The sequence below is a fragment of the Leptinotarsa decemlineata genome, unplaced genomic scaffold (assembly GCF_025532065.1).
Source record: "Leptinotarsa decemlineata unplaced genomic scaffold, Ldec_3_MD MMD2_tig00026294_RagTag_RagTag, whole genome shotgun sequence".
NCBI classification, from domain to species: domain Eukaryota; kingdom Metazoa; phylum Arthropoda; class Insecta; order Coleoptera; family Chrysomelidae; genus Leptinotarsa; species Leptinotarsa decemlineata.
This window is the reverse complement of record NW_027412674.1, coordinates 4806992-4830105: the sequence shown is the minus strand read 5'-3', so window position 1 is coordinate 4830105 and position 23114 is coordinate 4806992. Positions and strand designations below refer to the sequence as shown.

At 35.6% G+C, this 23114-nt stretch overlaps 1 protein-coding gene across 4 annotated transcripts in view; it reads left to right on the top strand.

Annotated features, from left to right (window-relative positions):
• Nucleotides 1–23114, top strand: part of capu (formin protein cappuccino) — a 138274-nt gene that overhangs the window by 75307 nt on the left and 39853 nt on the right. Inside the window, exon 1 of one of the 4 annotated variants that reach the window (XM_074180206.1) lies at nt 12617–12988. The exons of the other annotated variants lie outside the window; for them this stretch is intronic. Within the exon in view, the coding sequence (XP_074036307.1) occupies nt 12709–12988 (280 nt within the window). The 5' untranslated portion in view covers nt 12617–12708. Of the gene's footprint in view, nt 1–12616; nt 12989–23114 lie in introns of those variants that run through there. 4 annotated transcript variants of the gene reach the window in all.

Sequence of the window (23114 nt, the reverse complement as noted above, 5' to 3'; positions counted from 1 at the left end):
GGTGTGACACCCAAGTCAACTTGCCAAGTTTTTATGTCAGTGTTGGTGGTTTGACCAATCAACCGACAACTGCGGTAGCAGAAATTTGGGAAGCTAACCTGAAATGCCATCGGAAAACGAATCCACATGTTTCTAGAAATGATATGAAATCTAGAAAGGTTAATGCAGTCAAGCTGCTGGAAAATAATTCCATGAAAATCAAAAAATGAATAGATAAGTACTCTTTGATCATTCCCATATTGATTTCAATTTAAGAGCCACCGGTATACAGCTGTTTCAGCAACACTGACATAAAAACTTGGCAAGTTGACTTGGGTGTCACACCAATAGGTGGTTCCACTTATGTTTCGCTTGCGTTTACGCAGCTATTTTTATCAAGTACTTTCTTGGTTTTTTCTCATTTTGTCTTCAATCGAGGACCGCCTGCCCGGTACTGACGATGCCCAATAGGCTGAAACAGCTGTATACCGGTGGCTCTTAAATTGAAATCAATATGGGAATGATCAAAGAGTACTTATCTATTTATTTTTTGATTTTCATGGAATTATTTTCCAGCAGCTTGACTGCATTAACCTTTCTAGATTTCATACTTTTTTTCACTGTTGGGTTGCAGAAATTGATAAGTGAACTCTTTATAACTATTCTCAAGCTTAACTCATCGTCAGGGGTACTAAAAAATACAAATTACAAATTTTTGATAATAGAATATAATATAAATGTAAATGTACAAATTTTCGTCTAATCTTCAACCTCAGATTCGACACTGTTGCTACCGCTATCATCAAAGTGAATTATGACTGGTTCAATATTGTGTTCAATACGGTTGTCTACGTCCCACATTTTTTGCTCCTCTTTTAAAACATGCTGCATGCATTCCTTCCAGTCTTCTGCAGAAACAGTTCGAATAGCTTCTTGTAGGTGATGTTGCACGTACACTAATTTAAATGTTCTGTTTTCTCGTGCCACATATCCTTTTACTTGCGCCCAGATTAATTCTATTGGGTTTAATTCGCAGTGGTATGGTGGTAACCTTAAAACTGTAATTCCACGACTTAACGCCATTTCATCCACTGTGAATTTTTTATATTTGTCTGTGTGTGATTTTGTTAGCTGAAGTAGTTCTGCCTTTAAACTATCTTTGTTATATTGGATGTTCTTATTAATTAACCATTCTTGAATTGCTACTTTTTTCCATGATTGTTTTGGTAATGGTTCTAAATGTCGACTATGTTATGATGCATTGTCCATGACGATGACAGACCCAGGTTCCACAAGTTGAATGATGCCTTCAAACCATTTTTCAAACACCTCCGCATTCATCTCTTCATGATAGTCGCCTGTTTTCTTAGATTTAAATATTAATTCACCATTTGGTAAAAATCCACTGTCGCTTCCTATATGCGTAACTGCCATACTTTTTTGACCGTATGTCCTTGGTTAACCCATGTCTCATCCATGAAGTACAATTTTTTTTGAGCTTCCGAAATTCGTCAATTTTTCTTAGATAGTTTCTTCTCCATGCTATTATTTCTTGACGTTCAATGAGAATGCTTTTCCTGTCAACTTTTCCGTACGTAAATTTCATTTCGTGTACAAGTTTCCTAAAAGTTTCTTTACCCATTTTTGGGACCAATTCATGATCGCTAAGTGCCTCCAGAACTGTTTGTAGTGTGGGCAGCTCATTTCTGAAAAAGAAACTGTGAATAGTTCTGCGTATACTGGTTTTGGCTTCTTCATCAACTGTAATTTTTTTTCATCCGCCACTACTTTTTGGCGTTTGTACGTCCCCATGAATTTCTGCTTCTCTTAGTATTTTGTGAATCGATGATTTTGGTACACCGGTATAATCAGAGCACATATCAACTAATTTATCTTTTGTAATTGTGGAACTTAATGATGTAGAAATGCCCGGTTGGTTATTCGGAGCACATATGCACATATGCACAAAGTCATCTTTTGGTGGCTGATGATCTCTTTCAAGACAGTGAAATACTCGCAGTACAATTTGTTTTTCTCTTACTGACCGAGACTCCGACCGTTTTACCTTTTTCGACGTGGAAGGCCCGACCATGTCTCCCATTTTTTGAGTAGTTTGAGAACGGTGTAGAAATATAATTATGTAACGCTCAAACACTTATTAGCACTATTATTTTCACCAATTGTTATCACAACACGTCGATTGCTGACTAACTTAACTGTAAAACGTACAATTCACGCTGTATAATTCACAAACCAATGATACGCTCATGGCTGTAAGTACATTAGTGAGGACTGCAACGATGAGATGGAAGTTACGGTAAAGTGACAAAGACAGAAATATCGTTGCGTACAGCGTTGCCACTAGTTGTAATAAATATCTAACACTATACAGAAAATAATGAATTTTAACTGATCAGTAATCAGGAAATGTATAAGTATTACTCATTACAGGCTCATTACTGAGTTTTGTCATAAATAATACCTTTTGATCGTACTAGTATTGTGTATTATTTATAATTTGCCACAACCTACAACTCTACTGCTTACTATATTTTGATTCTGCTATAAACTGGTAACGTAAAATTTAGATATGACAATGCGCTTTACTCTCAATCATTATTGGTTTTACTATAGATGTTCACGAATTTGTTTCTTTTTATTAAATTTTGTAAGTCCGGCAACAACGCCATCTACACAGTGTGTTGGTACGAAGTGATGCTAGGGCGACGTAACAGAATTAATTTGAATGTCGAGTGTAATACAGTGTAGTTTAGCCATGCATTCGTTTCATTCAATCAAAATTCTCAATTAAATCAGCTCAGATTATACAGTCCACTCTATTGAAGAGTACAACACAAGTACAGAAATCCTTCACTATAAAACATAAAAAATCCACAAAATCGTTTTTAATGATCAAAAAGTGAAGTTGCGTGAGTTAGCTAACATTGTAATGTTATCAAAAAAACTTGTTGGCTTTATATTGCATGAGTATTTGACTATGTGAAAGCTCTGTTTAAAGTGGGCGCCACACCAGCTCACTGTTGACCATGTTTAAACATAACAAACTGGGATTATTACGTCAATATGTGGCAATGGATGAAACATGGATCCATCAATTCACTCCGGAATCAAAACGATCGTTATATGAGTGGTGATCAGCTGGTGAACCTCGTCCAAAGCATCTGAAAGTACAACAATCGACAAGAACGGTTATGGCTTCGGTATTTTGGAATAAACGTGGTGTAGTAATATTCATAGACTATCTTAAGAAAGGAAATACCGTCAATAGTGAATATTATATAGCGTTTGAAAGCCGGAATTGCAGAAAAACGACCCTCTCCTCTACGGAGAGGATATGCAGCTCGTAGATGAAAGCATCCTACAACATTTGGATGCCGGAGAGACGTATACTTACCTCGGGGTGGAACAACGCCACTCACAAAAGGTAACAGCAGTGAAGAACTCTCTCCGCGGCAAGTATCAGCACAAACTTCGACAGATCTGGTCATCGGAACTGTCTGGGAAGAACAGAGTTGCTGCAACAAATATGCTTGCCGTTCCAGTCTTACTCTACTCGTTTGGAGTAGCGAAGTGGACTCGGGAGAAGCTGTATCAACTCGATGTAAAGACACGAAAAATTATGCATCACTATAGGAGTTTGCATCCCAAATGGTCCGTTCCATGCTTGTACTTCCCCCGACAACAGAAAGGCCGTGGACTTTTGAGTTTGGAGTGTCTACATGACAGAATGGTACTGGATATAGCCTGTAAAGTCGTCAGGAGTTCGGATAAGGATAAGCCAACGAATGGGATCTTCTTCAACAACATTGGAGACCTTGGCTTATCAAAGCGCCTGACGTTCGCTTTTCTCAGGTCAAGTGGGCTTAAGTCAGGGGGTTCATCATAGCTTGCCAGGATGGTGTCTTTAACACCTTAGTCTACCGCAATCGCGTGATGGATATAGAGGTTCCTGGCACAAGGTGCAAGGCCTGCCGCGAGGCGCCCGAGACCCTAATGCACCACTGCTATCATCATCTCCATCATATGAGGTCTCGGCCTATATTCATCGACATAACGCGGTCCTAAGAGTGCTATATTACCATCTACGGCACTTTCACGGTATTGACGAGACACCGGTGTTGCCCTCACTCCGTTGTGGGGAACGACTCGTTTCCCACCCCCAGACTCTTACAAGCTAATAAGCCAGATGTAGTCCTTCTCGACCACCAGAGCAAAACGATATTTGTCTCGGAGTTTTCAGCTCTTGGCGAGACGAATATCGTCAGAGGAGAGGAGAAAAAACGGATAAAATATCGAGATTTTCTCTTCGAACTCTGCAAACTCTATCGAAATCACTCTGTCAAGATGGTTGTTCTGATTATTGGAGTCTTTGGTGGAATTATTCCCTCTCTACTCTCGAATCTTAGAATCATACCGGCTTGCCGCACTAAGGCAGAAATCTTAGCCAGACAGATGCAGAAGGCTGTCATTCTTGGCTCACTGCGCTTGCTCGGGGCACATGATTCTCGGACCCAATGATCACTTACCCCACGGTGTGTGGGGTTTTCTTTTTAGGTCCAAGACTTTCCAGCCAAGATGCAATTGCCAGTCTCAATATTGTAATACTAACTTATTACATTTGTTATTTGTTGTTTACCTGCTGAATAGTATTTGAACGGAGAATAAGATGTCAATGCGTTTCAATCACGTAATCAAAGGTTCTAACGTATTTATTTTGACTAGTGTATCACAGTGAAATTTCCAGAGTGCGAAATCTTGCACATGACATGTTACGGCTGTCGGACACTACGAACCCACCTTTTTTTTCGGACAATTTTTGTTTTGTTTCAACTCATAACCTCTCAACTGAATTAAAAAAAACTGAGCTTTATGAAAAATTTTCAAAATGAAGCTTCTAAAGTCTATTTCTATAACTATTGTCAAAATTTTCGAAAAACGACGCTGTATTGGGGACTAAACCCTGATTGTTACTACAAGGAATGTTATTTTCGAGTAAATATGATCATATTTTGCATTTTATAATAACTAATGATATTAATAGAATGCTGGAAATAAAGTATTCGACAAAAAATGATTGCAATACATATGGATGAGATATGCCATCAATGAGAATTGAAAATAGCAATTGTCTCTGGGGCACTTCTGAAACTTCCACGATTCAACATACTTTCAATAGCCATACTCAACATATAAATCTTCTTCTATTTGCCAGGCTAATAGTTAGTTGATGAAAAGTAATATTAATAGTATATTGCATCACATTAAGTGAGCAGTGTGTAATAATGAATTTTGTCAAAAGTTTTTTGCATATCAGTGTAGATAATATTCACTTGACCTTTAGAATTTGAGGCCTCCGAAACTGGGTAGGTATATGATACAGATACTCCTCTTACGAAGCTGAAACTGAAAGTGTTTCCACGATCTAATACTGAGTGTGAAAGAGATAGTGGGTTATAGACAAATTCAGATATACTTACTTCACGAAATAGCAAATAATATATACTTATATAAGTCACGATCTTCATTTTTTATCGTTACGCAAAGTTTTGTTTCTTTCAGGTATCGAGATTTTGACAAAACCTTAACCAGAAACTTTTCCTATGAATTAAAACAGTAACATTATATACTATAACGAACTATCACCAAATAGTTCAGAGTTTAGTTTTTCAAAATTTTCACAATTACTATAATAGGTATTATCAAATTCATTATTTTCTAATGTTAATAGTTCTGTGTCTGAGTTTCAGCATAATTTCATTGAAACTTATAATAATGCTACTGACTTATGTGAAACTAATTCGACAGTACGGGTTGAAATGATGTTATTAACATCGATTTTTAGTAATGCTTCCCACATTCAAAGTGGAAAGCTAAACAAAATTTGGGATCTCCTATATAATTCAACCACCGCTCGGGTCTATCTTACTCGAGAGACAATTCATGTAAAATATAGAAACATCAGATTGTAGTGGAGAGCTCTGTTATTCCTACAGAAAACTATGAAAACCTGACCTCCCCTGTAAGTCAGAAACATGTAATCAAAATTTCAAGAAACACGTCGATTTTCCTTTCTAGGGGGACTAATTATGATATGAAAATCATACCTGAAACTTCACCCCTCTGCGGTCAGCATTTACCCCCTATATTTTTCAATGGCATGGGGGGTCTAGTGATAGATCATTTGAAAGATCTTTTGTCCCTCTATTATCTCTGTATTTTTTTTCGAAATTGGTTCATTAGTTATTGAGAAATTGAATGTTAAACGTTTTATTCAAGAAAAATCAGAAAATTCGCTGTCGTTCATTTTAATGAGGAAATCAACGACAAATCATATCCGTGGAAACAAAATCAACGATTAAATTGTTTAGAAATGACCTCCACCTAGTTCCATACAGTCTCTTTCGAAAGCGTTTCATACATCATTAAAGATGTTCAGAGTCAGCAATCGGCATTCCCGAACAATTCTCTGTCGCAGATCTTCGAGATTTGTAGGCTCAATAGAATATACTTTCGACTTTAGGTGTCCCAATAGAAAGAAGTCCATCGCTATGAGATCAAGTGATCTAGCTGGCCACTCCACTGGACCCCCTCTGCCGATCCAACGCATTGGAAAACGTTTGTCCAAAAACTGTCTCACCTGAACATGAACATGTGGGGGTGCACCATCCTGCTGAAATGTTATTTCATTTTCTACTAAATTGTCATCATTTTCTAAAATTCGTGTAATCATATGATCTACAGTAATAGATTTAAGTATGTGTCTCCATTGAGATTACCTTCAATGAAGAATGCCGGCTCAGACATTCAATTTTTGTGGAGTTTGTGAATGTGTTTCCATCACCAAATGAGGAATCACATCGCTCCAGTAACGACAATTATGTGTATACACTTCACCCTCGAATCCTCGCCAATAGCAGCGTCTGACGAAGAACGTCCAATAACCTTACTTGAAGAATTACAAAACTACAAAACCGATGCCGAGGTACCAGAACTTTCCCATCGAAAACGTTTTTTAGACAAACGGAATTATTAGGTGTCAGCGCGCTGTCTATTGTTTTACTGAACATTCACTCTCTCCGAAATAAATTGGATGAGTTGTATATATTCCTGGAAAGTTTAGACTTTCCACAAATAGTATTATTAACTGAACACTGGCTCAAAAATGATGAGCCTATTTATTTACCAAACTATAACGTTATTTCCAAATATAGTAGAAAAACAACAACTCATGGCGGAACTTTGATCTTGGGAAAAACCTCTTTAAATGATAAATTACATTTTACCAATATCACCAAATTTGATTATATACTACAAGAAAAAGCATTCGAATTTTCCATAAGTTTCAGTAAGAAAATCAATTTGTACATATTATGCATTTACAGGTCACCTTTATCAGACCCTCATATTCTTATAAACGAATTGGAGTCAATTTTGAACGATCTCCCTATGAAATGCAGAATAATATTAACAGGTGATTCCAATATCAATTTCAATGATAAAGAGAGTTATATAACACAGTCACTAATTAACCTCTTGACTGCTTTTGATTTGACAGTGCATGTGAAATCGGATACCAGAATATCACAATTTAGTAGTACTGCTATAGATTACATATGCAGTAACTTAGATTCAAATCAAGTCACATGTTCGATTGTATCTGCAGGTCTGGTCTCTCTGACCATGAGGCTGTTTTCTGCACAATAGGTAACATTGATTCAAAATACAAAAGTGAAAAATTTAAATATGGTAGGCTATATACTATATCCAACTATGATAGGTTCTATTTGAAATGTCAGCAAACGAATTGGGAATCACCTACAACATTAAAAGAAAGATTTCAAGGTTTCCACAATAAACTTCTTGAAATCTTCAATTATACTTTTCCAATTCGAAAGATTAAAAACAAACATAAGAAACATTGGCTCACAAAAAGATTAAAGAATTCTGCAAGAAATATGAGATCTCCGCATTATATCAGAAAATATACAAATATAGATTCTTTCCATAACTACTACAATATGTACAGATCAGTATATCGAAAGTTGATAAAGTTAGCAAAGGAAAATTATTATAAAAATCGCATTGATAGTTCCACCAACAAATCAAAGGAGAGTTGGAAGATAGTAAATGATCTTGTAGGAAAAAAACCCAAAAAGAAAGTAGATTTGGAGTTGAATCCGAACACATTAAATGAGTATTATACTTCAGTTGCAGATGAATTGACAAAAAATATACCCGTAGCTTATGATCCACTAATAAATCTAGCAAACTTCAATGTTAATGAAAACCTAATCTTGTATGACACTAATATTGATGAATTGAAAGAAACGTTACATACAATTAAAAATAAAACCGCAACAGGATTTGATGACATTTCTGTTAGGATCTTTGAAAATCTTCCAGATAATGCTCTGAACCATCTAGTATCTCTGATAAATGGATCCTTCAAAGAAGGCACATTTCCACAGTTTCTCAAAACATCAATTGTCATACCGGTGAAGTGGTGAAGTGAGCTCTCCTAGGAATTTTAGGCCCATTTCACTCATTTCTACGTTAGCCAAAATCATCGAAAGACTCGTTAAGAAAAGAATGTTTGACTTCTTGCAGGCGTGTGATATATTGAGCATCAAACAGTTTGGATTTCAGTGCAATAAGAACACAAATGATGCAATTTTTTCACTTTTATATGAAATATATACTTGAATCAATGATGGGGAAGTTGCGGCGGCTGTGTTTTGTGATTTATCGAAAGCTTTTGACTGTGTGAATCATGAGATACTGCTACGAAAGCTTCACCATTACGGATTTAGAAATAAGGCACATTCATGGTTTACGACATATTCATCTAGCCGCACACAAGTAGTAAAAACAAAAAAAATGTCAAGCTTACGTAATATACAATGTGGTGTTCCGCAAGGATCAGTCTTAAGTCCAATTTTGTTTTTACTATATGTCAATGACTTGACGATGCTTGAAATTTCAGGAAGTTTCACACTATTCGCCGATGATACCACCATACTATGGCATAAAGATAAGGAAGCCGATCTTCAACAGGTTATCAATTCAGATATAATAAAGGTTAAAGAGTGGTGCGACTCAAACCTTTTATCCTTCAATATATTAAAAACCAAGATAGTGTCCTTCAAATGCGCAGTATCTGATATTTCTATCAACCACCAGATCATTGAAAACAGTGTGTTTTCCAAATTTTTAGGACTATACATTGACAACGGTCTCAAATTTAATGAACATGTCAAAAACCTGAATGAAAAATTGTCCTCTGGTTGTTACGCTGTAAAAATTGCTGCAAACGAACTAGGTTACATAATCGCAAAGTCAGTATACTACTCCTTGATAGAGTCACATTTGCGATATGGTATCCCATTCTGGGGAGTGTGCAGTGGAAATGTTCTTCAAAGTGTTTTTGTTTTACAAAAAAGAGCCCTGAGATACCTCTGTAAATTAAAATTTCGCGATTCGTGTAGAGTTCACTTCAAGCAACATAACCTTCTCACGGTAGTGTGTATATTTATACTTGAAACAGTGTGTCTCATTTATAAACATAAACAAAATTTCATTGCAGATAGTAGATATGCCACCCGCCAAAGTGACCATATCAAACTACCTTTACCATATTCCACTCTAGTTTAGGACTCCATTATATATAACGGCTGCAAGATGTACAACTACCTTCCAAATTATATCAAAAATATACAGTCCAACACTGGCTTCAGAAAAGCTGTAAAAAGAGTTCTTTTCGATAGAACCTATTATAGTTTGGAAGAATATTATGCGGATATAATAGACTAATAATAAATATACCAAAACTTTACATTTTGATATCATATACCTACTATTGTTTGTTATATTTTAAATTTTAAATGAGCGACTGATTGCTTTTTAACAATTCAATTTTATAAAGTAGTGACTACGTATACTATGTATACTAAGTAAATGATTATCTAAATGTTATTCCTATAATTTAATTTAATTTATTTTATTTATACAGGCTTTGTCAACAAGATGTTATTCTTTGATAATAAAGCATATTTTGATTGATTGATTGATTCATCATGAAAGTACCTACTTCCGTCTGAAAAACATGTATTGTATAATAGGTTTGGGTTATTGGTCAATTTATCGTTGAACACCTCACAAAACTGAAGTCGACGATCAGGATCATCTTTGTTTAATTCCTGAACTAGCCTTATTTTGAAAATATGGAAATTGTAGGGTTTCAAAATCCAAAAAACACTAGTAGCTGATACACCAGACGCTCTAGCTACTTGTCTGATAGTTTGTCGATTATTCATTTTATACATGTCGTAAAACTGCAACTTCAACTTCCGTTATTTCTGACAGGACGGGATACTTCAAGTTTATGTTGTGAACAAAACCTGAAGTTCGAAACTTGTCCATTAACTGTTTAACGTATTGATGGTTCACGATGTGGTCTGGATAATTCGTATTATATATTCTTGCAGCAACTTTAGCACATTCATTATTTCGATAATAGGTTGCAACAATTTCTATTCTTTCTTCAGTAGCATAAACCATGTTGGAACACAGTGAACAAGGATGAGTGAATAATAATTCGTGAATAAGAAGTGACAGTGGCCAACTATCTATTTTTCGATCTGCGACAACTAGATTCAACAAATACTACCAGTGCAGAGAAAACTAACAGTGTCGTCCATTTCAAAACGTTTACTTTCAATTAAATAAATTCTACAAATCTAGAAGACATGCGACAGGGAATTGTTCGGGAATGCCGATTTCTGACTCCGTACATCTTCAAAAGTGTAAGAAACGCTTTCGAAAGTAGACTGTATTATTGTATGGAACTGGATGAAGGTCTTTTGAGAAAGAAAGTTTTTGGCTTTCTACGACTCCATCTTGATACAAAAAAATGTGGAAATCTTCCAAAGAAAGGATAGAAGTAATCAATTTGAAAATTAGTAACTATACATGGATGTGTAGATCATGCAATGAAGCAACTTTCAGACACAAACTGAAAGAAAGCTCTCCTGAAACAGCTACTTTCATATAAACATTGAATTACACGTTTCTTTCGAAACAAATACTTTTATATGAACACTGAATTACACAGAAGATACTTCTCTTTGCTCAGTTCGTATTCCAAACATTCGTTATGGAATGAAATCAGATATCATCCACAGGAGTTCTAGTTCAAATGAATGGTGCCATTTATTTAAAATAGAACAATGGATGGAATAAACCACACTGAATATGAGAAGATTCATATTGGACAAACGAGTAGAAAATTAAAAGACACAATCACTTCACACAAGAGTGACATAAGATGCAATAAATCATCTTGCACCGTTTCTAAAAACACCATTTACTCAGATCATGGCTTTTATTTTCATAATGTTCAAATTTTTTATTCAGAAGACAGCCATCGCAAGTCTAAGCCTGATTTATACTTATCTTCTTTGTTTAAATAAAGATAATAAATTTGATAACAATTATTAATTCCGTAAAGGAAACTCTTCACCTTCACTGTCTGTTATATATCATTTTATGGTTCTGTGAGATCTCATTGGCACACTGCAATGGTCACAACAATAAATTCTGTCGAACACTTTCTGTCAAACTTAATGTGTTTTATCAATCATGTTCGACAACCTGTTGAGTTCATTTCCTACTACTCAATTACATATTATCTGTGCAATCATCTCATTTTATCATTAAAAAAATACGTAATGTTATATGTTTTTAACCAATTTTAATCTTGACATACAAATATGAGGATCCTTTTTGTTACTGCTTTGCAAACTTCATTTTAACCTCATGAACCTCATACCTTTGTTTATTCAATAATTATTGTAGAGGTCCTGATGAAGAGACAATAAACGCCTCAAAAGCTTGATAAAAAAAAGGGTTTTACAATCTTTACATCTCTGACTGCTACACCCGATTTCATTCCCTGCGTTATTCTTTAACTTAGCCAGTCGAGCTAATCCTTCCTTCCATATATCTATATATTTTCAACGTCAAATTTGCATTTGACTTTTTTTTATGTTTGGATTTATATGCCTTTTTTATATTTTAAACTAACTTTGGTGAGTCTTTTGTAACATATCTATTACTTAATAATGTTTGCAGGACAGGAAAGGAAAGGAAAGCTTGAATAGCAAAAAATAGTGTTTCCATAGCCCGCAGAGATTGACTGAAATACCCAACTCAAAAATAACCTATAGTTATTCAATAGCCAGTCGAATAAACTTGACCTTTCAATATATACATATATATATGACATCACGACCAGCTGTAGAAAGCGCTCGCATATAATTAAATAAGAGTTATAAAGCTATAAATCCTTTCTGCAACTTATATTAATATTAAAACACTAAAAATGAAGGAAAATCAGGAAAATCAACACAATAGAGCATCTAGACTTCAATTCAATTATATACGTCTACTATTTGTCCCACAATTTTTTTCAATTCGTTCAGCCCCAAGTATGCTACACATCCGTGAAACTTCTCACGTACACCAAAATCACATTAATATCCAATCTATGTATCTTCCGTATCATCAAATCAAATTATCAAATTATTTAATCAATAAGAGGCTCTGCTATAGATGCCGTCATTGTATAGCAGTGTTCGTTAGACAGTGTTACTTGGCTGAAATGCCCAGTAAATATTACGTGAATTCTTTAGTTTGAGGTGAAAAACGAAGATGTGTATACCCCGTGAAAACCGTTCTGTTTCATGTGGTTTTCATAAAAAACGTAACGAATCAAATGTGTCTGGAAAAATTGTTGAGAAATCGTTTGGAAAAATTGTCAAAAAGTCTTACGGGTCTCTCCGAAATTCCATTGAAAAATATTGGATATTATTGATAGTGGTTCATCAGAATGGCACTGACATCGAATTATTTTGGTGTAATGTCAAGTTGGCGGATCGAAAGCCAAGTATACATTCTAATTTTATAGTGATTACCTTCAAATTATGTAATGGTAAGTGATAACTTTGGATTCTGATGAGAATATAAGAATTGGAAAATATATACAAAATATATAATTTTTTATTCCTTCCACTTCAAAACTTTCTCATTTCCAAGGATCAATTCTGTAGTATCTCCTTTCATATTTTATTTCTTCGTTCTCATATCTAATTGTGTAGTGTTCTATGAGTACATCTCAATGTGTATTTCAATGTTCATATTTTTTCATAAACTACACCTTATGATTTGACTTCCACAAATTTAATTTGAGAAATATATCACATGTTTCGTCAACACAGTAGCTTGTTCAACAGTGATTTGAATACTATAAGTTGCTTTTTACGTTAATATTTATATGCCACATACAGGGTGTCCCTGGACTTCCTCTTTTCCTCTCGGGAATGTATAGATGGGGTCAAAATATCACCAGTACTTCATATAACTTTTTTTCCTAAAAGTCTTCGTAACCAAGTTACGGGCCCTCGAAGTTACAAAATGAAAAATGTTTTTCTTTGATAACTTTTCAAGTGAATATTCAAAATCATCCAAATTTTGGTAATTGACTAAACAAATGAATTCCGTCGATGAGCTTTCATGCAGGAGTCAGTTGTTTTGCTACAAAGTCAGGAACGGACTACCCCCGATGGTCCACACCACCAAAACTTTGAAATGACAGATATTTTTCAATATTTTTCAACAAAATAAGGTTACTTGGACAATTTTATGAATAAAAGTACTCGTGTGGAAAGTCGATCGGAGCAACGAGTCTTGATAAAAATGTAGTTCTACTCGACGACATCAAACCCGCTCGTCCACCATTATTTGAAATGAATAATTATATCAAAGCAGAAATAATAATGATAACGTTAATTCAACAACATTTATAACAGGAATAATACAAAGTATGCTAAAATGAAGTCGTAAACAAAAAGTACAGTACCTATATGGAAGTTTAAGTCACAATTGTGATAGCAGATATTTTTTCTAAAGAAATATCAAGTTCTGTAGATTCGTGGTGTTTTTAAACTAACAAGCTACTCTACTATGAAATATCGAATTCATTCCATATTTTGTATGTACATAATACGTGTGGAATAATCACGTTTCGTGTTGATCAGTTATCTGAATCTCATGAAACTCAACATTCGAATGTTTCAAATTCTTCTTCACAGCTAAACTGTTGAGGAGTTTCACTGATAATTATAATTTTATGGGAGAAATTCTTTAACACGAATCTAAATTTAGCTGAAAAAACGCACATCGGAAAAAATATTTACTATACTAATAAAAAGCAAACGAATGAACTACAAAAACGGCTGCACATGATCATGTGAAAAATATCCAGGGAATAATTATGTTCCATTCCTTCCACAGATGTTGACAAAAAAACCTTTTAGAAAGTTTTGATAAAAAATGAGAAACTGGAATGCGATTTTGTTTTGTTGAGTGGTGCGTTGTCATATGACTATCATTGTATTGTCAATATTCTATAGGATATTTTGAATTTTTTTGATATGGCCGAACAGTTTACATTCAATGAATATGCAGATATGCATGTATTTTATGGACGAGCATTTTGTAATGCTGCAGAAGCTCGTCGTCTGTATTCCGAGCATTTTCCCAATCGAACGGTACCGTCAAGAGAAACATTCGAGCGTGTCGATCGCAGCTTGAGGGAGACAGGTATGTAATAATTGATAATTAATTTGAGCACGTTGTTTTATTTCGATATTATTGTAGCTACAGTTTTGCCAAAACGAGGTGGTGAGGGCGCTCCTAGGACTGTACGTACCGTTGTATTGGAGGAAAATATTTTGGAAGCCGTCGCTGATGATCCTTCAATGAGCATCATCAGAAATCTATCAGAACAGTTCCATACATCCAAGTCCACTATTCATAGAATAATTAGGGAACAACTGCTCCACCCATTTCACATCCAGAAGGTACATGCCATGACACCTCAAGATTTTCCAGCACGACTGGAATATGCCAATTGGTTCATGGATAGGCAAAGAGAGGATATGACTTTTATTAATCGAGTTTTATTCACTGATGAAGCAGGTTTCAGTAGAGATGGAGTTATCAACTCTCATAATCTCCATATATGGGCCGAAGAAAATCCCCATGGGATATTGCAAACCAAACACCAACGGAAATTCAACGTGAATGTTTGGGCTGGTATCATAGGAAACCATCTTGTAGGACCATTCGTTCTACAGGACCGATTGAATGGAGAACGTTATTTGGAGTTCATTCAGAATGATTTGAATGGACTTTTGGAACATGTTCCATTGCAAACCCGAAGAGATATGTGGTTTATGCATGATGGCGCTCCTCCTCATTTTAGTTTGATTGTGCGTGACCATCTGAACCATATTTTCCACAATAGATGGATTGGTAGAGGTGGGCCATATTCATGGCCATCGCGGTCTCCGGATTTAAATCCATTGGATTTCTTTCTGTGGGGCATCTAAAAAGCCTTGTTTACGCTACACCTATTCACACAAGAGATGCATTGTTGAATAGAATAACATTACATTGTGAAGCCATACGAAACGACCCTGGAATGCTATTTCAAGTACAGAGAGGGTGTCTTCGCAGACTAAGAAAATGTATAGAGAGAGAAGGTGATCATATCGAGCAGTTTCTGTAGCAGATTTTTCATTTCTGTTTGCTCTTGAGGCTCTTGAGTTTCGTTAGTTAAACGTGTTCGCATTATAAAAATTCGTTATGAACATTTTACCTATCATTTCCAATTTCCTTAAAAACTAATATTTTCGAATAATGGTAGACATCTCAGGATAAATGTTGTTGAATTAACGTTATCATTATTATTTCTGCTTTGATAAAATTTTTCATTTCAAATAATGGTGGACGAGCGGGTTTGATGTCGTCGAGTGAAACTACATTTTTATCAAGACTCGTTGCTCCGATCGACTTTCCACACGAGTACTTTTATTCATAAAATTGTCCAAGTAACCTTAATTTGTTGAAAAATATTGAAAAATATCTGTCATTTCAAAGTTTTGTGGTGTGGACCATCGGGGGTAGTCCGTTCCTGACTTTGTAGCAAAACAACTGACTCCTGCATGAAAGCTCATCGAAGGAATTCATTTGTTTAGTCAATTACCAAAATTTGGATGATTTTGAATATTCACTTGAAAAGTTATCAAAGAAAAACATTTTTCATTTTGTAACTTCGAGGGCCCGTTACTTGGTAACGAAGGAAAAAAAGTTATATGAAGTATTGGTGATATTTTGACCCCATCTATACATTCCCGAGAGGAAAAGAGGAAGTCCAGGGACACCCTGTATAAGGAATGTGGCATTCCTTATGTGGATATTCATATGAAATTAATTGTTTTGAAATGACTTTTTCTTGCAGTTTGTATCTGATATGCCCTTCATATCTTTAAAAAGTGTTTTTAACACCCGGGCTGGAAAGTCGCGGGCCTAAGAAAAAAATCGTTGTTATTTTTTTCAGAACCGGCTTTATCCATTCCAGCGCCACTCTAACATTTCAATACCACTTTTGTAGACCGATTTATCTTTTGCCTCAAAATAGGCCTTAGTTTCACCAATAACCTCTTCATTCAAGTGAAATTTCTTACCGATGAGCATTTTTTGAGGTCTGTGAACACAAAAAAGTCGCTGGAGGCCAGACCTAGAGAATACGGTGGATGCGGAAGTAATTCGAAGTCCAGTTCTTGCAATTTTGCCATTGTTTTGAGTGAATTGTGACACGGTGCGTTGTCTTCATGATGGTATTTTCCTTCTCGAGATAGTCGATGGATATTACACCATGCACATCCCAAAGTACCGAGGTCATAACCTTTCCACCCGATTGTTGTGCTTTCGGACGCTTTGGACGAGATTCACCAGTTGCTCTCCACTCAAATGACGACGGTTTTGATTCCGGAGTAAAGTGATGGATCCATGTTTTATCCATTGTCACATATCGACGCAAAAATTCCGAATTGTTATGTTTAAACACGGTCAAACAAAGAGCTTTCCCATAGTCAAATGCTCATGCGATATAAACACGCTATTTTGATATATTTACAATATCAGCTAACTAACGCAACTTCACTTTTCGGTCATTTAAAACAATTTTGTAATTAAATTATGTTTTCTGGTGTTACTGCATCGTCTATGTCTCTAAGACCACGTTTGAAGTCAGGAAACCAACGTTTAATTGCTGTATCTGATGGAACGAAGTTCTTATAACACTTTTCAAGCCATGGCTTCTCTTGAACTGTATTTTCCTCCATCAAGAAGCAGTGTAAAATTAAAACACAAAATTGTTTTTGATTAATTGTTTTGAAAATAACAAAAGTAGTGTCTTCCATATTGTCTGTTTCACTATCACTGTCGTCATTTAAATCAATAATGGATTTATTACCTTCTTATCAAATTTTGGAAAATTATTTTTACGCCAGATGATTTATTTCAAGTTTCCCCAAATCAACTCGATGGGATTGAATACACAAAAAAAGGGGGAAGTCTCAGTATGGTGTGTCCATACTTTTCAGCAATAATCTCAAGGGAATACACTTTTTCAAATGTTTCTGTCTGTAAAACTTCAAGTTGTTGGTTTTTGGTATACTATCCAAATTTGGGATCAATGTGTTTTCGAATCATTCCTCAAAAATATTAGCTTCCATATTCTTATGATAGTCAACTTTACAGTACTCAAGTTTTTTCCATATGATTTCAAAGAATTGGGAACCCATCTTTACTTCCTCCGCAATGCACAATGACTGGTCGCGATCTTTTGTTTGCAGGCATGTTAGGCGTACACATTCTCGAACCATCAGTCCACCTTTTCGTAACTGTGTCGTCCAAATAGAAAATTTGCCATTGTTCTTGTCTATATTTAGTTAGTTGCTCCAACGTTTGTTTATTATTTTAAATCTAAATCCTAGTTTCTTTATCCAATTCTGAAAAGTTTTGTCACGTTATGGCCGGAAGTATTCAATTTCTTCCTTATGATTTCAGTTGTAGGAATCTCACTTCTTTTCTAACAGTCGTGTATTTTTTTCAATGATTTTATTAGATGAACATCTAAAAGTTTTGGTCATCCTGTATCACATCTCGTCTTGCGTTCATGAGGTTTGTTTTTGACTATTTTACGTACAGTTGAGAAAGAAATTTCGGTCAAATCTGATGTTGCTTGTAATAGTTTGTTTCCCTCGAAACCAAACTTGAGATGTAGATTCTTATATACATTGAAACATACTCTCTGTGTTTCAATATTTAAATGCATCCGAATCTTATTCACTGGTATCCCTTTTCCGCATTGTTCACCATCGCTATTGGAATCACAACACTAGAAAAAGTCTGCGTTGTTATCACACTCGTTATGACTATTAGTACTTGTCCAAGGACGCCACATTTTGAACAGATAACAAAAATTTTAAGTAATTATAACTGCATCAATATCGAATTTCAACGCTCAAATCGCGATCACGACGACAATAACCATCCCCGCATTTTCCGATTTCAATTCGTCACCATAACATGACTTCAAATTCATTTCAAAAACTACACCTCAACGATTTGATCTCCACAAACTTTATCTGAAAAATATATCACAACATGTTTCGCTAAGACATTAGCTTTTTCAATTGATTTGAATCACTTGAAAAAGCTAATGTCTTAGCGAAACATGTTGTGATATATTTTTCAAAGAGAGTTTGTGGAGATCAAATTGTTGAGGTGTAGTTTCTGAAATTACTATGGATCTTCATCAAGTAACGGCCGAATCAATCAGAAAACTTCAAATCCAATTTTATGACTCCTCAGTCAATCATAAAGCTCTGTTAGTAAAAATTATCCAATACGAACCGCCAATTCTACAGTCCACGTGGACTGTAGAATTGGTCTTTGAGAGTGCCGCTAACTTTAAGTGTGCACGATATCGTTTATTTCGACTATACTGACTGAAAAAGCGGTGAATGCAATAAGACTGGCACCATCTATGAGTTAGACCCGAGATTTTCAGCCCATGTAATATTGTAATTAAGTAGTTGAGAAAACCAAAAAGTTTTTCCCAGAAAACAAATACTTATCATTAAGTATTTTAAATTTATTTTGGTCTGAGAAAGCCTCAAATTTTTACATTGTGTGTATTCATAACAGAATCGATGGCGTAACTGCTGAAAACACTTTTGTCACACCAGAACAAATATACTGTCTCTCGACTAGCGTTTTGCTAACCAACTGAGCATAATTTTATAGAAACACCAATTTCCACGCACGAAACTCAGATTTTCGAGTTCAAGTCCCAGTTCGAAAAATTCAAGTTGAAAGTGATCATTGAAAGTTGGAAAGTAGAAACCTGAATTCAAATTTCGTCTGGTGATACTCCATAAAAAAACTTTTCGAGAATTTCGCTGACGAGCCTCAAAATGAAAATTGCTTATATTGTTGTTTGAAATGAACAGATGTTTGTGATGATTGTTTATTATTATCAGGTTAGATCTTAAGTGAGTGGGTCTGTTCGACCCTCCACCGCAACCCGTAAGGGTTTTCACACTCGACCAAATAAACCTAGCTTCTTAACGAAGCCGATTAGTTTGTATGGTGAGTGGTCTTTCAGGTCAGATGGTAAAAGTAGGCTCTGCCGAACTCAAAAAACCTGATTCGGTCCTCAGCGGGGCAGACTCAAAGTAACGGCTCTGCTGTTTCATCGTTTTCCAAACAGAGTCGACACACTCTGTCTTCCTACAGTCTGAGTCTCTGCATATAATTATTCAAATGACAGTGACCTGTGAGAAGGCCTGTTGAACATCGTAGTTCTTCCCTACTGTAGTCCAACAACTGTTTGGTATCAAGTTTGTTATTGTTTACAGAGGATTAATCTTCTCATTGCAAACTACGTCATGGTTGAAATTGATATAACTGTTATCTATGATTTAAATTCGCAGATGTTAATTTATGCAAATCACAATCACAAACGATAAGTCTTGAGTAATCCTCGGATTGAATTCCAAATCAGCTATATGATTTTCTCATGCAATCTAACTGAACGGACATATTTTCATTAACATAATCAGTTTTTTTTGCTCAGGTTTAGTAACAGTTCGGCTTACACAGAAAAAAAAATGTTGATTGAATCTGATTTTGTTATTCAATTTAAGTTGCCTTCGAGAGCGATACAAAGATTATAGCAGTCATACAATTTTTTCGATATCATTTTAATAGTACGATTTGTATTTAGCCTCAAAATAGGCCTCAGTTTTGACGATTATGTCTTCATCGGCGATACATTTCTTGTCAGCGAGCATTCTCTCGAGGACTGAGAACAGAAAAAGTCGCTCGCAGCCAGATCTGGAGAATGCGGTGGATGCGGAATCAATTCGAAGCCCAATTCATGCAATTTTGCCATCGTTTTCATTGATTTGTGACAGGGTGCATTGTCTTGATGGAACATAACTTTTTTTCCTTCTTATGGGGCCGTTTACCACGATTTCGTCCTTGAAACGCTGAAATAATGCTATGTATCTAATAGTCGCTCTTGATGGTTTTCCCTTTTCCAGATAGATGATTGTACCATGTGCATCCCAAGATTTTTTCAAGGATAAAACACAAGCACTACAGAAACATCCTTAAGGCGCTCTTAGAGCTGTGCCTGTGCGAAAGTAGCGATTCACATTGGATTTGAATCGCTGGAGATTACATCCATTTGGAAACACTTTGTAAGGATATTTATTCCACATTAACGTAGTTCTCCAGATGGAAGAGTTCCTAAACAGGGAAGTTCAAGGTGTACTGAATTGAATCTCAAAACGGTGAGAAGTCACAGTCCGCCGCGTATTTCTGATATATACTGCTCTCGGTGGAATCAAATATGCCAAGTCACTTGAATACCTCCCGTGAAAGTATCTATAGAAGAGAGACAAATCTCCAACCTTTCTTCGATGTTCCAGGCTATCAAGGTTGCACGTGATGTTCGCGTCTCCAATCAGGCTGATGGCTCTTTTCTGGATGGAATCCAGCAACTTCAGGGTATGTTTGGGGGCAGAGCTCTATACATGAGAACATCACTCCAAAGAAGGTCTGATATGAGCTTTATAAAGCATCAAAAGTTGCTGACTTGTGTACAGTTTCTGGTTCGGAACAGTGTTTCAAGCTTTCGAAGCAGAAAGCGGAATTGTCTGATCTGACATTATTATATCCGGTTCGGAGACATTTATCTTCTTGGAGAAAATCGATGCCTTTGTTTTTGTGGCATTGAATTGATCCTGGTTACTTCCACCCCTCATTAAGATATGCAATCTCGTGCTACCGGTGAAGATGTGCCTCCGTAGCCGATATCCTAGAATCCAGATTGAATGACGAGACAAGTGTGCTGTCGTCAGCAAAGCAATATATTGGATTCCACCACCTACAGTCCCCTAAGATGACGATCGTTTTGATTCTGGTGTGAAATTATAGAGCTATATTTCATCCATTACCACATATCGATGCATAAATTCAGATTCTCGTCAGGGTGGAACAGCTTGATACACTGCTCAGAATCATTAAATTGTTGCTGTTTTTTGGTTGATTGTAAGGTCGTGCGGCACCCTCATTGAACAGCTTTCTCATAGGCAATTGCCCATGCAACACGTTTTTTGATATCTTTAAAGCTTCAGCTATCTGTATCAACTTCAATTTACGGTCATCCAAATTCATTTTGGAGATTTTTTTGATGTTTTCGTAGGTAACAGCGTCTTTGGGGTGTGCATCGTTCTCGGTGCTCATTTCATCTCGTTTAAACTTAGCAAACCACTTCTCGACAATTGATTTGCCTGTTGCAAAGCCCGAATTAAGTTTAGCAAACCAAGTCTTGGCTTCAACAGTTTTTTTTTTCGCCAAAAAGCAATGCTTTATTAACACACAAAATTCCTTTTATCTATTTTCTTCAAACACACAAAAGTTGCTTCACTGAAAATGTTCCATGCCACTATTAGTTCCACAGCTGCGAAATCTGTACACTTTTACTTTTGAAGGTTAGGATTAACTAATAATCATATGAATTTAATACTAGTAGCGCCATCTGTCTGTTATTCTACAAACTTTTCAGTCCATCTAGTATTTTGCATAGTGTCAATCATATATGGCGAGTTCAATTCAAAATCTCATATAACAAATCAAAATCTAATCAAAATATACTTTATAGTCGAAACAGTCTAGTTTTGTTGACAAAGTGAAAGATACACAGTTCAGAAATAAAATATAGGCATATCATATTGATAAAAAATGTTATTAGACCATTTTGTCAATTATTCAACTTATAAGTTATCGCTCTAAGCGAGTATCCTGTACAATAACAACAATAAAATCACAAATGAATAGACAGTTCACATTTTTCATTGAAAGTTGTCATTGTGAAATTCTCGCAAACTATAATAGGGTCTGCTCACGAGAAGTTTTTTGTGTATTTTCTAAAGCTTTCGGCGTATTTCAACGCCGTTATAGAAAATTGAGTCCTTTACCAAGGATGAGGAAGGAAAGGGCAATTTTAAATTATTTTTAGATTTTTGGCGAGTACCTATTATGACACGAAGAAATATTTTCAAATTTTGAACTATGTTTGTGTATATGACACACCGTTTCCATAACGAAGAGAGCCACAACTGCAACATCTTTTTCTCGCTCAATAACTTCCTACAAGATTTGCGTGGTCCTAGTTTGAACACATATCTGATGGCTCTTATTTGCAGTTCAAGTACTGAATCTAGCAGACTGGAGTTACTTACCCCCCAGAAAGGTATGGCATACCTCAGCTGAGATTCAATTAATGCATTCATAGCCGTGACAGTACCAAGCTTCCTTGAAATAATTCTCATTGCATAGCACCCTGAGGAGATTTTATTCTTCAGTTGATTGACGTGTGCTTCAAAATTCAATTTGCTGTCGATAAAAAGGCCCAAAAATGTTGTGCAATCTTTATTTTTTTTCAATCATCTCATATTCTAGAGGCATATCTTCTAGTGTACATTTGAAAGTTACTATATTCGTTTTTCTTATATTAAATGAAAGGAGATTCGAGTTGCGACAAGATTTGATTACATTTATGGCTCTGAATATCTTATTCTCCAAATCGTCAACAGTTTTACCATGCCAAAAAATGGAGGTGTCATTTGCAAATA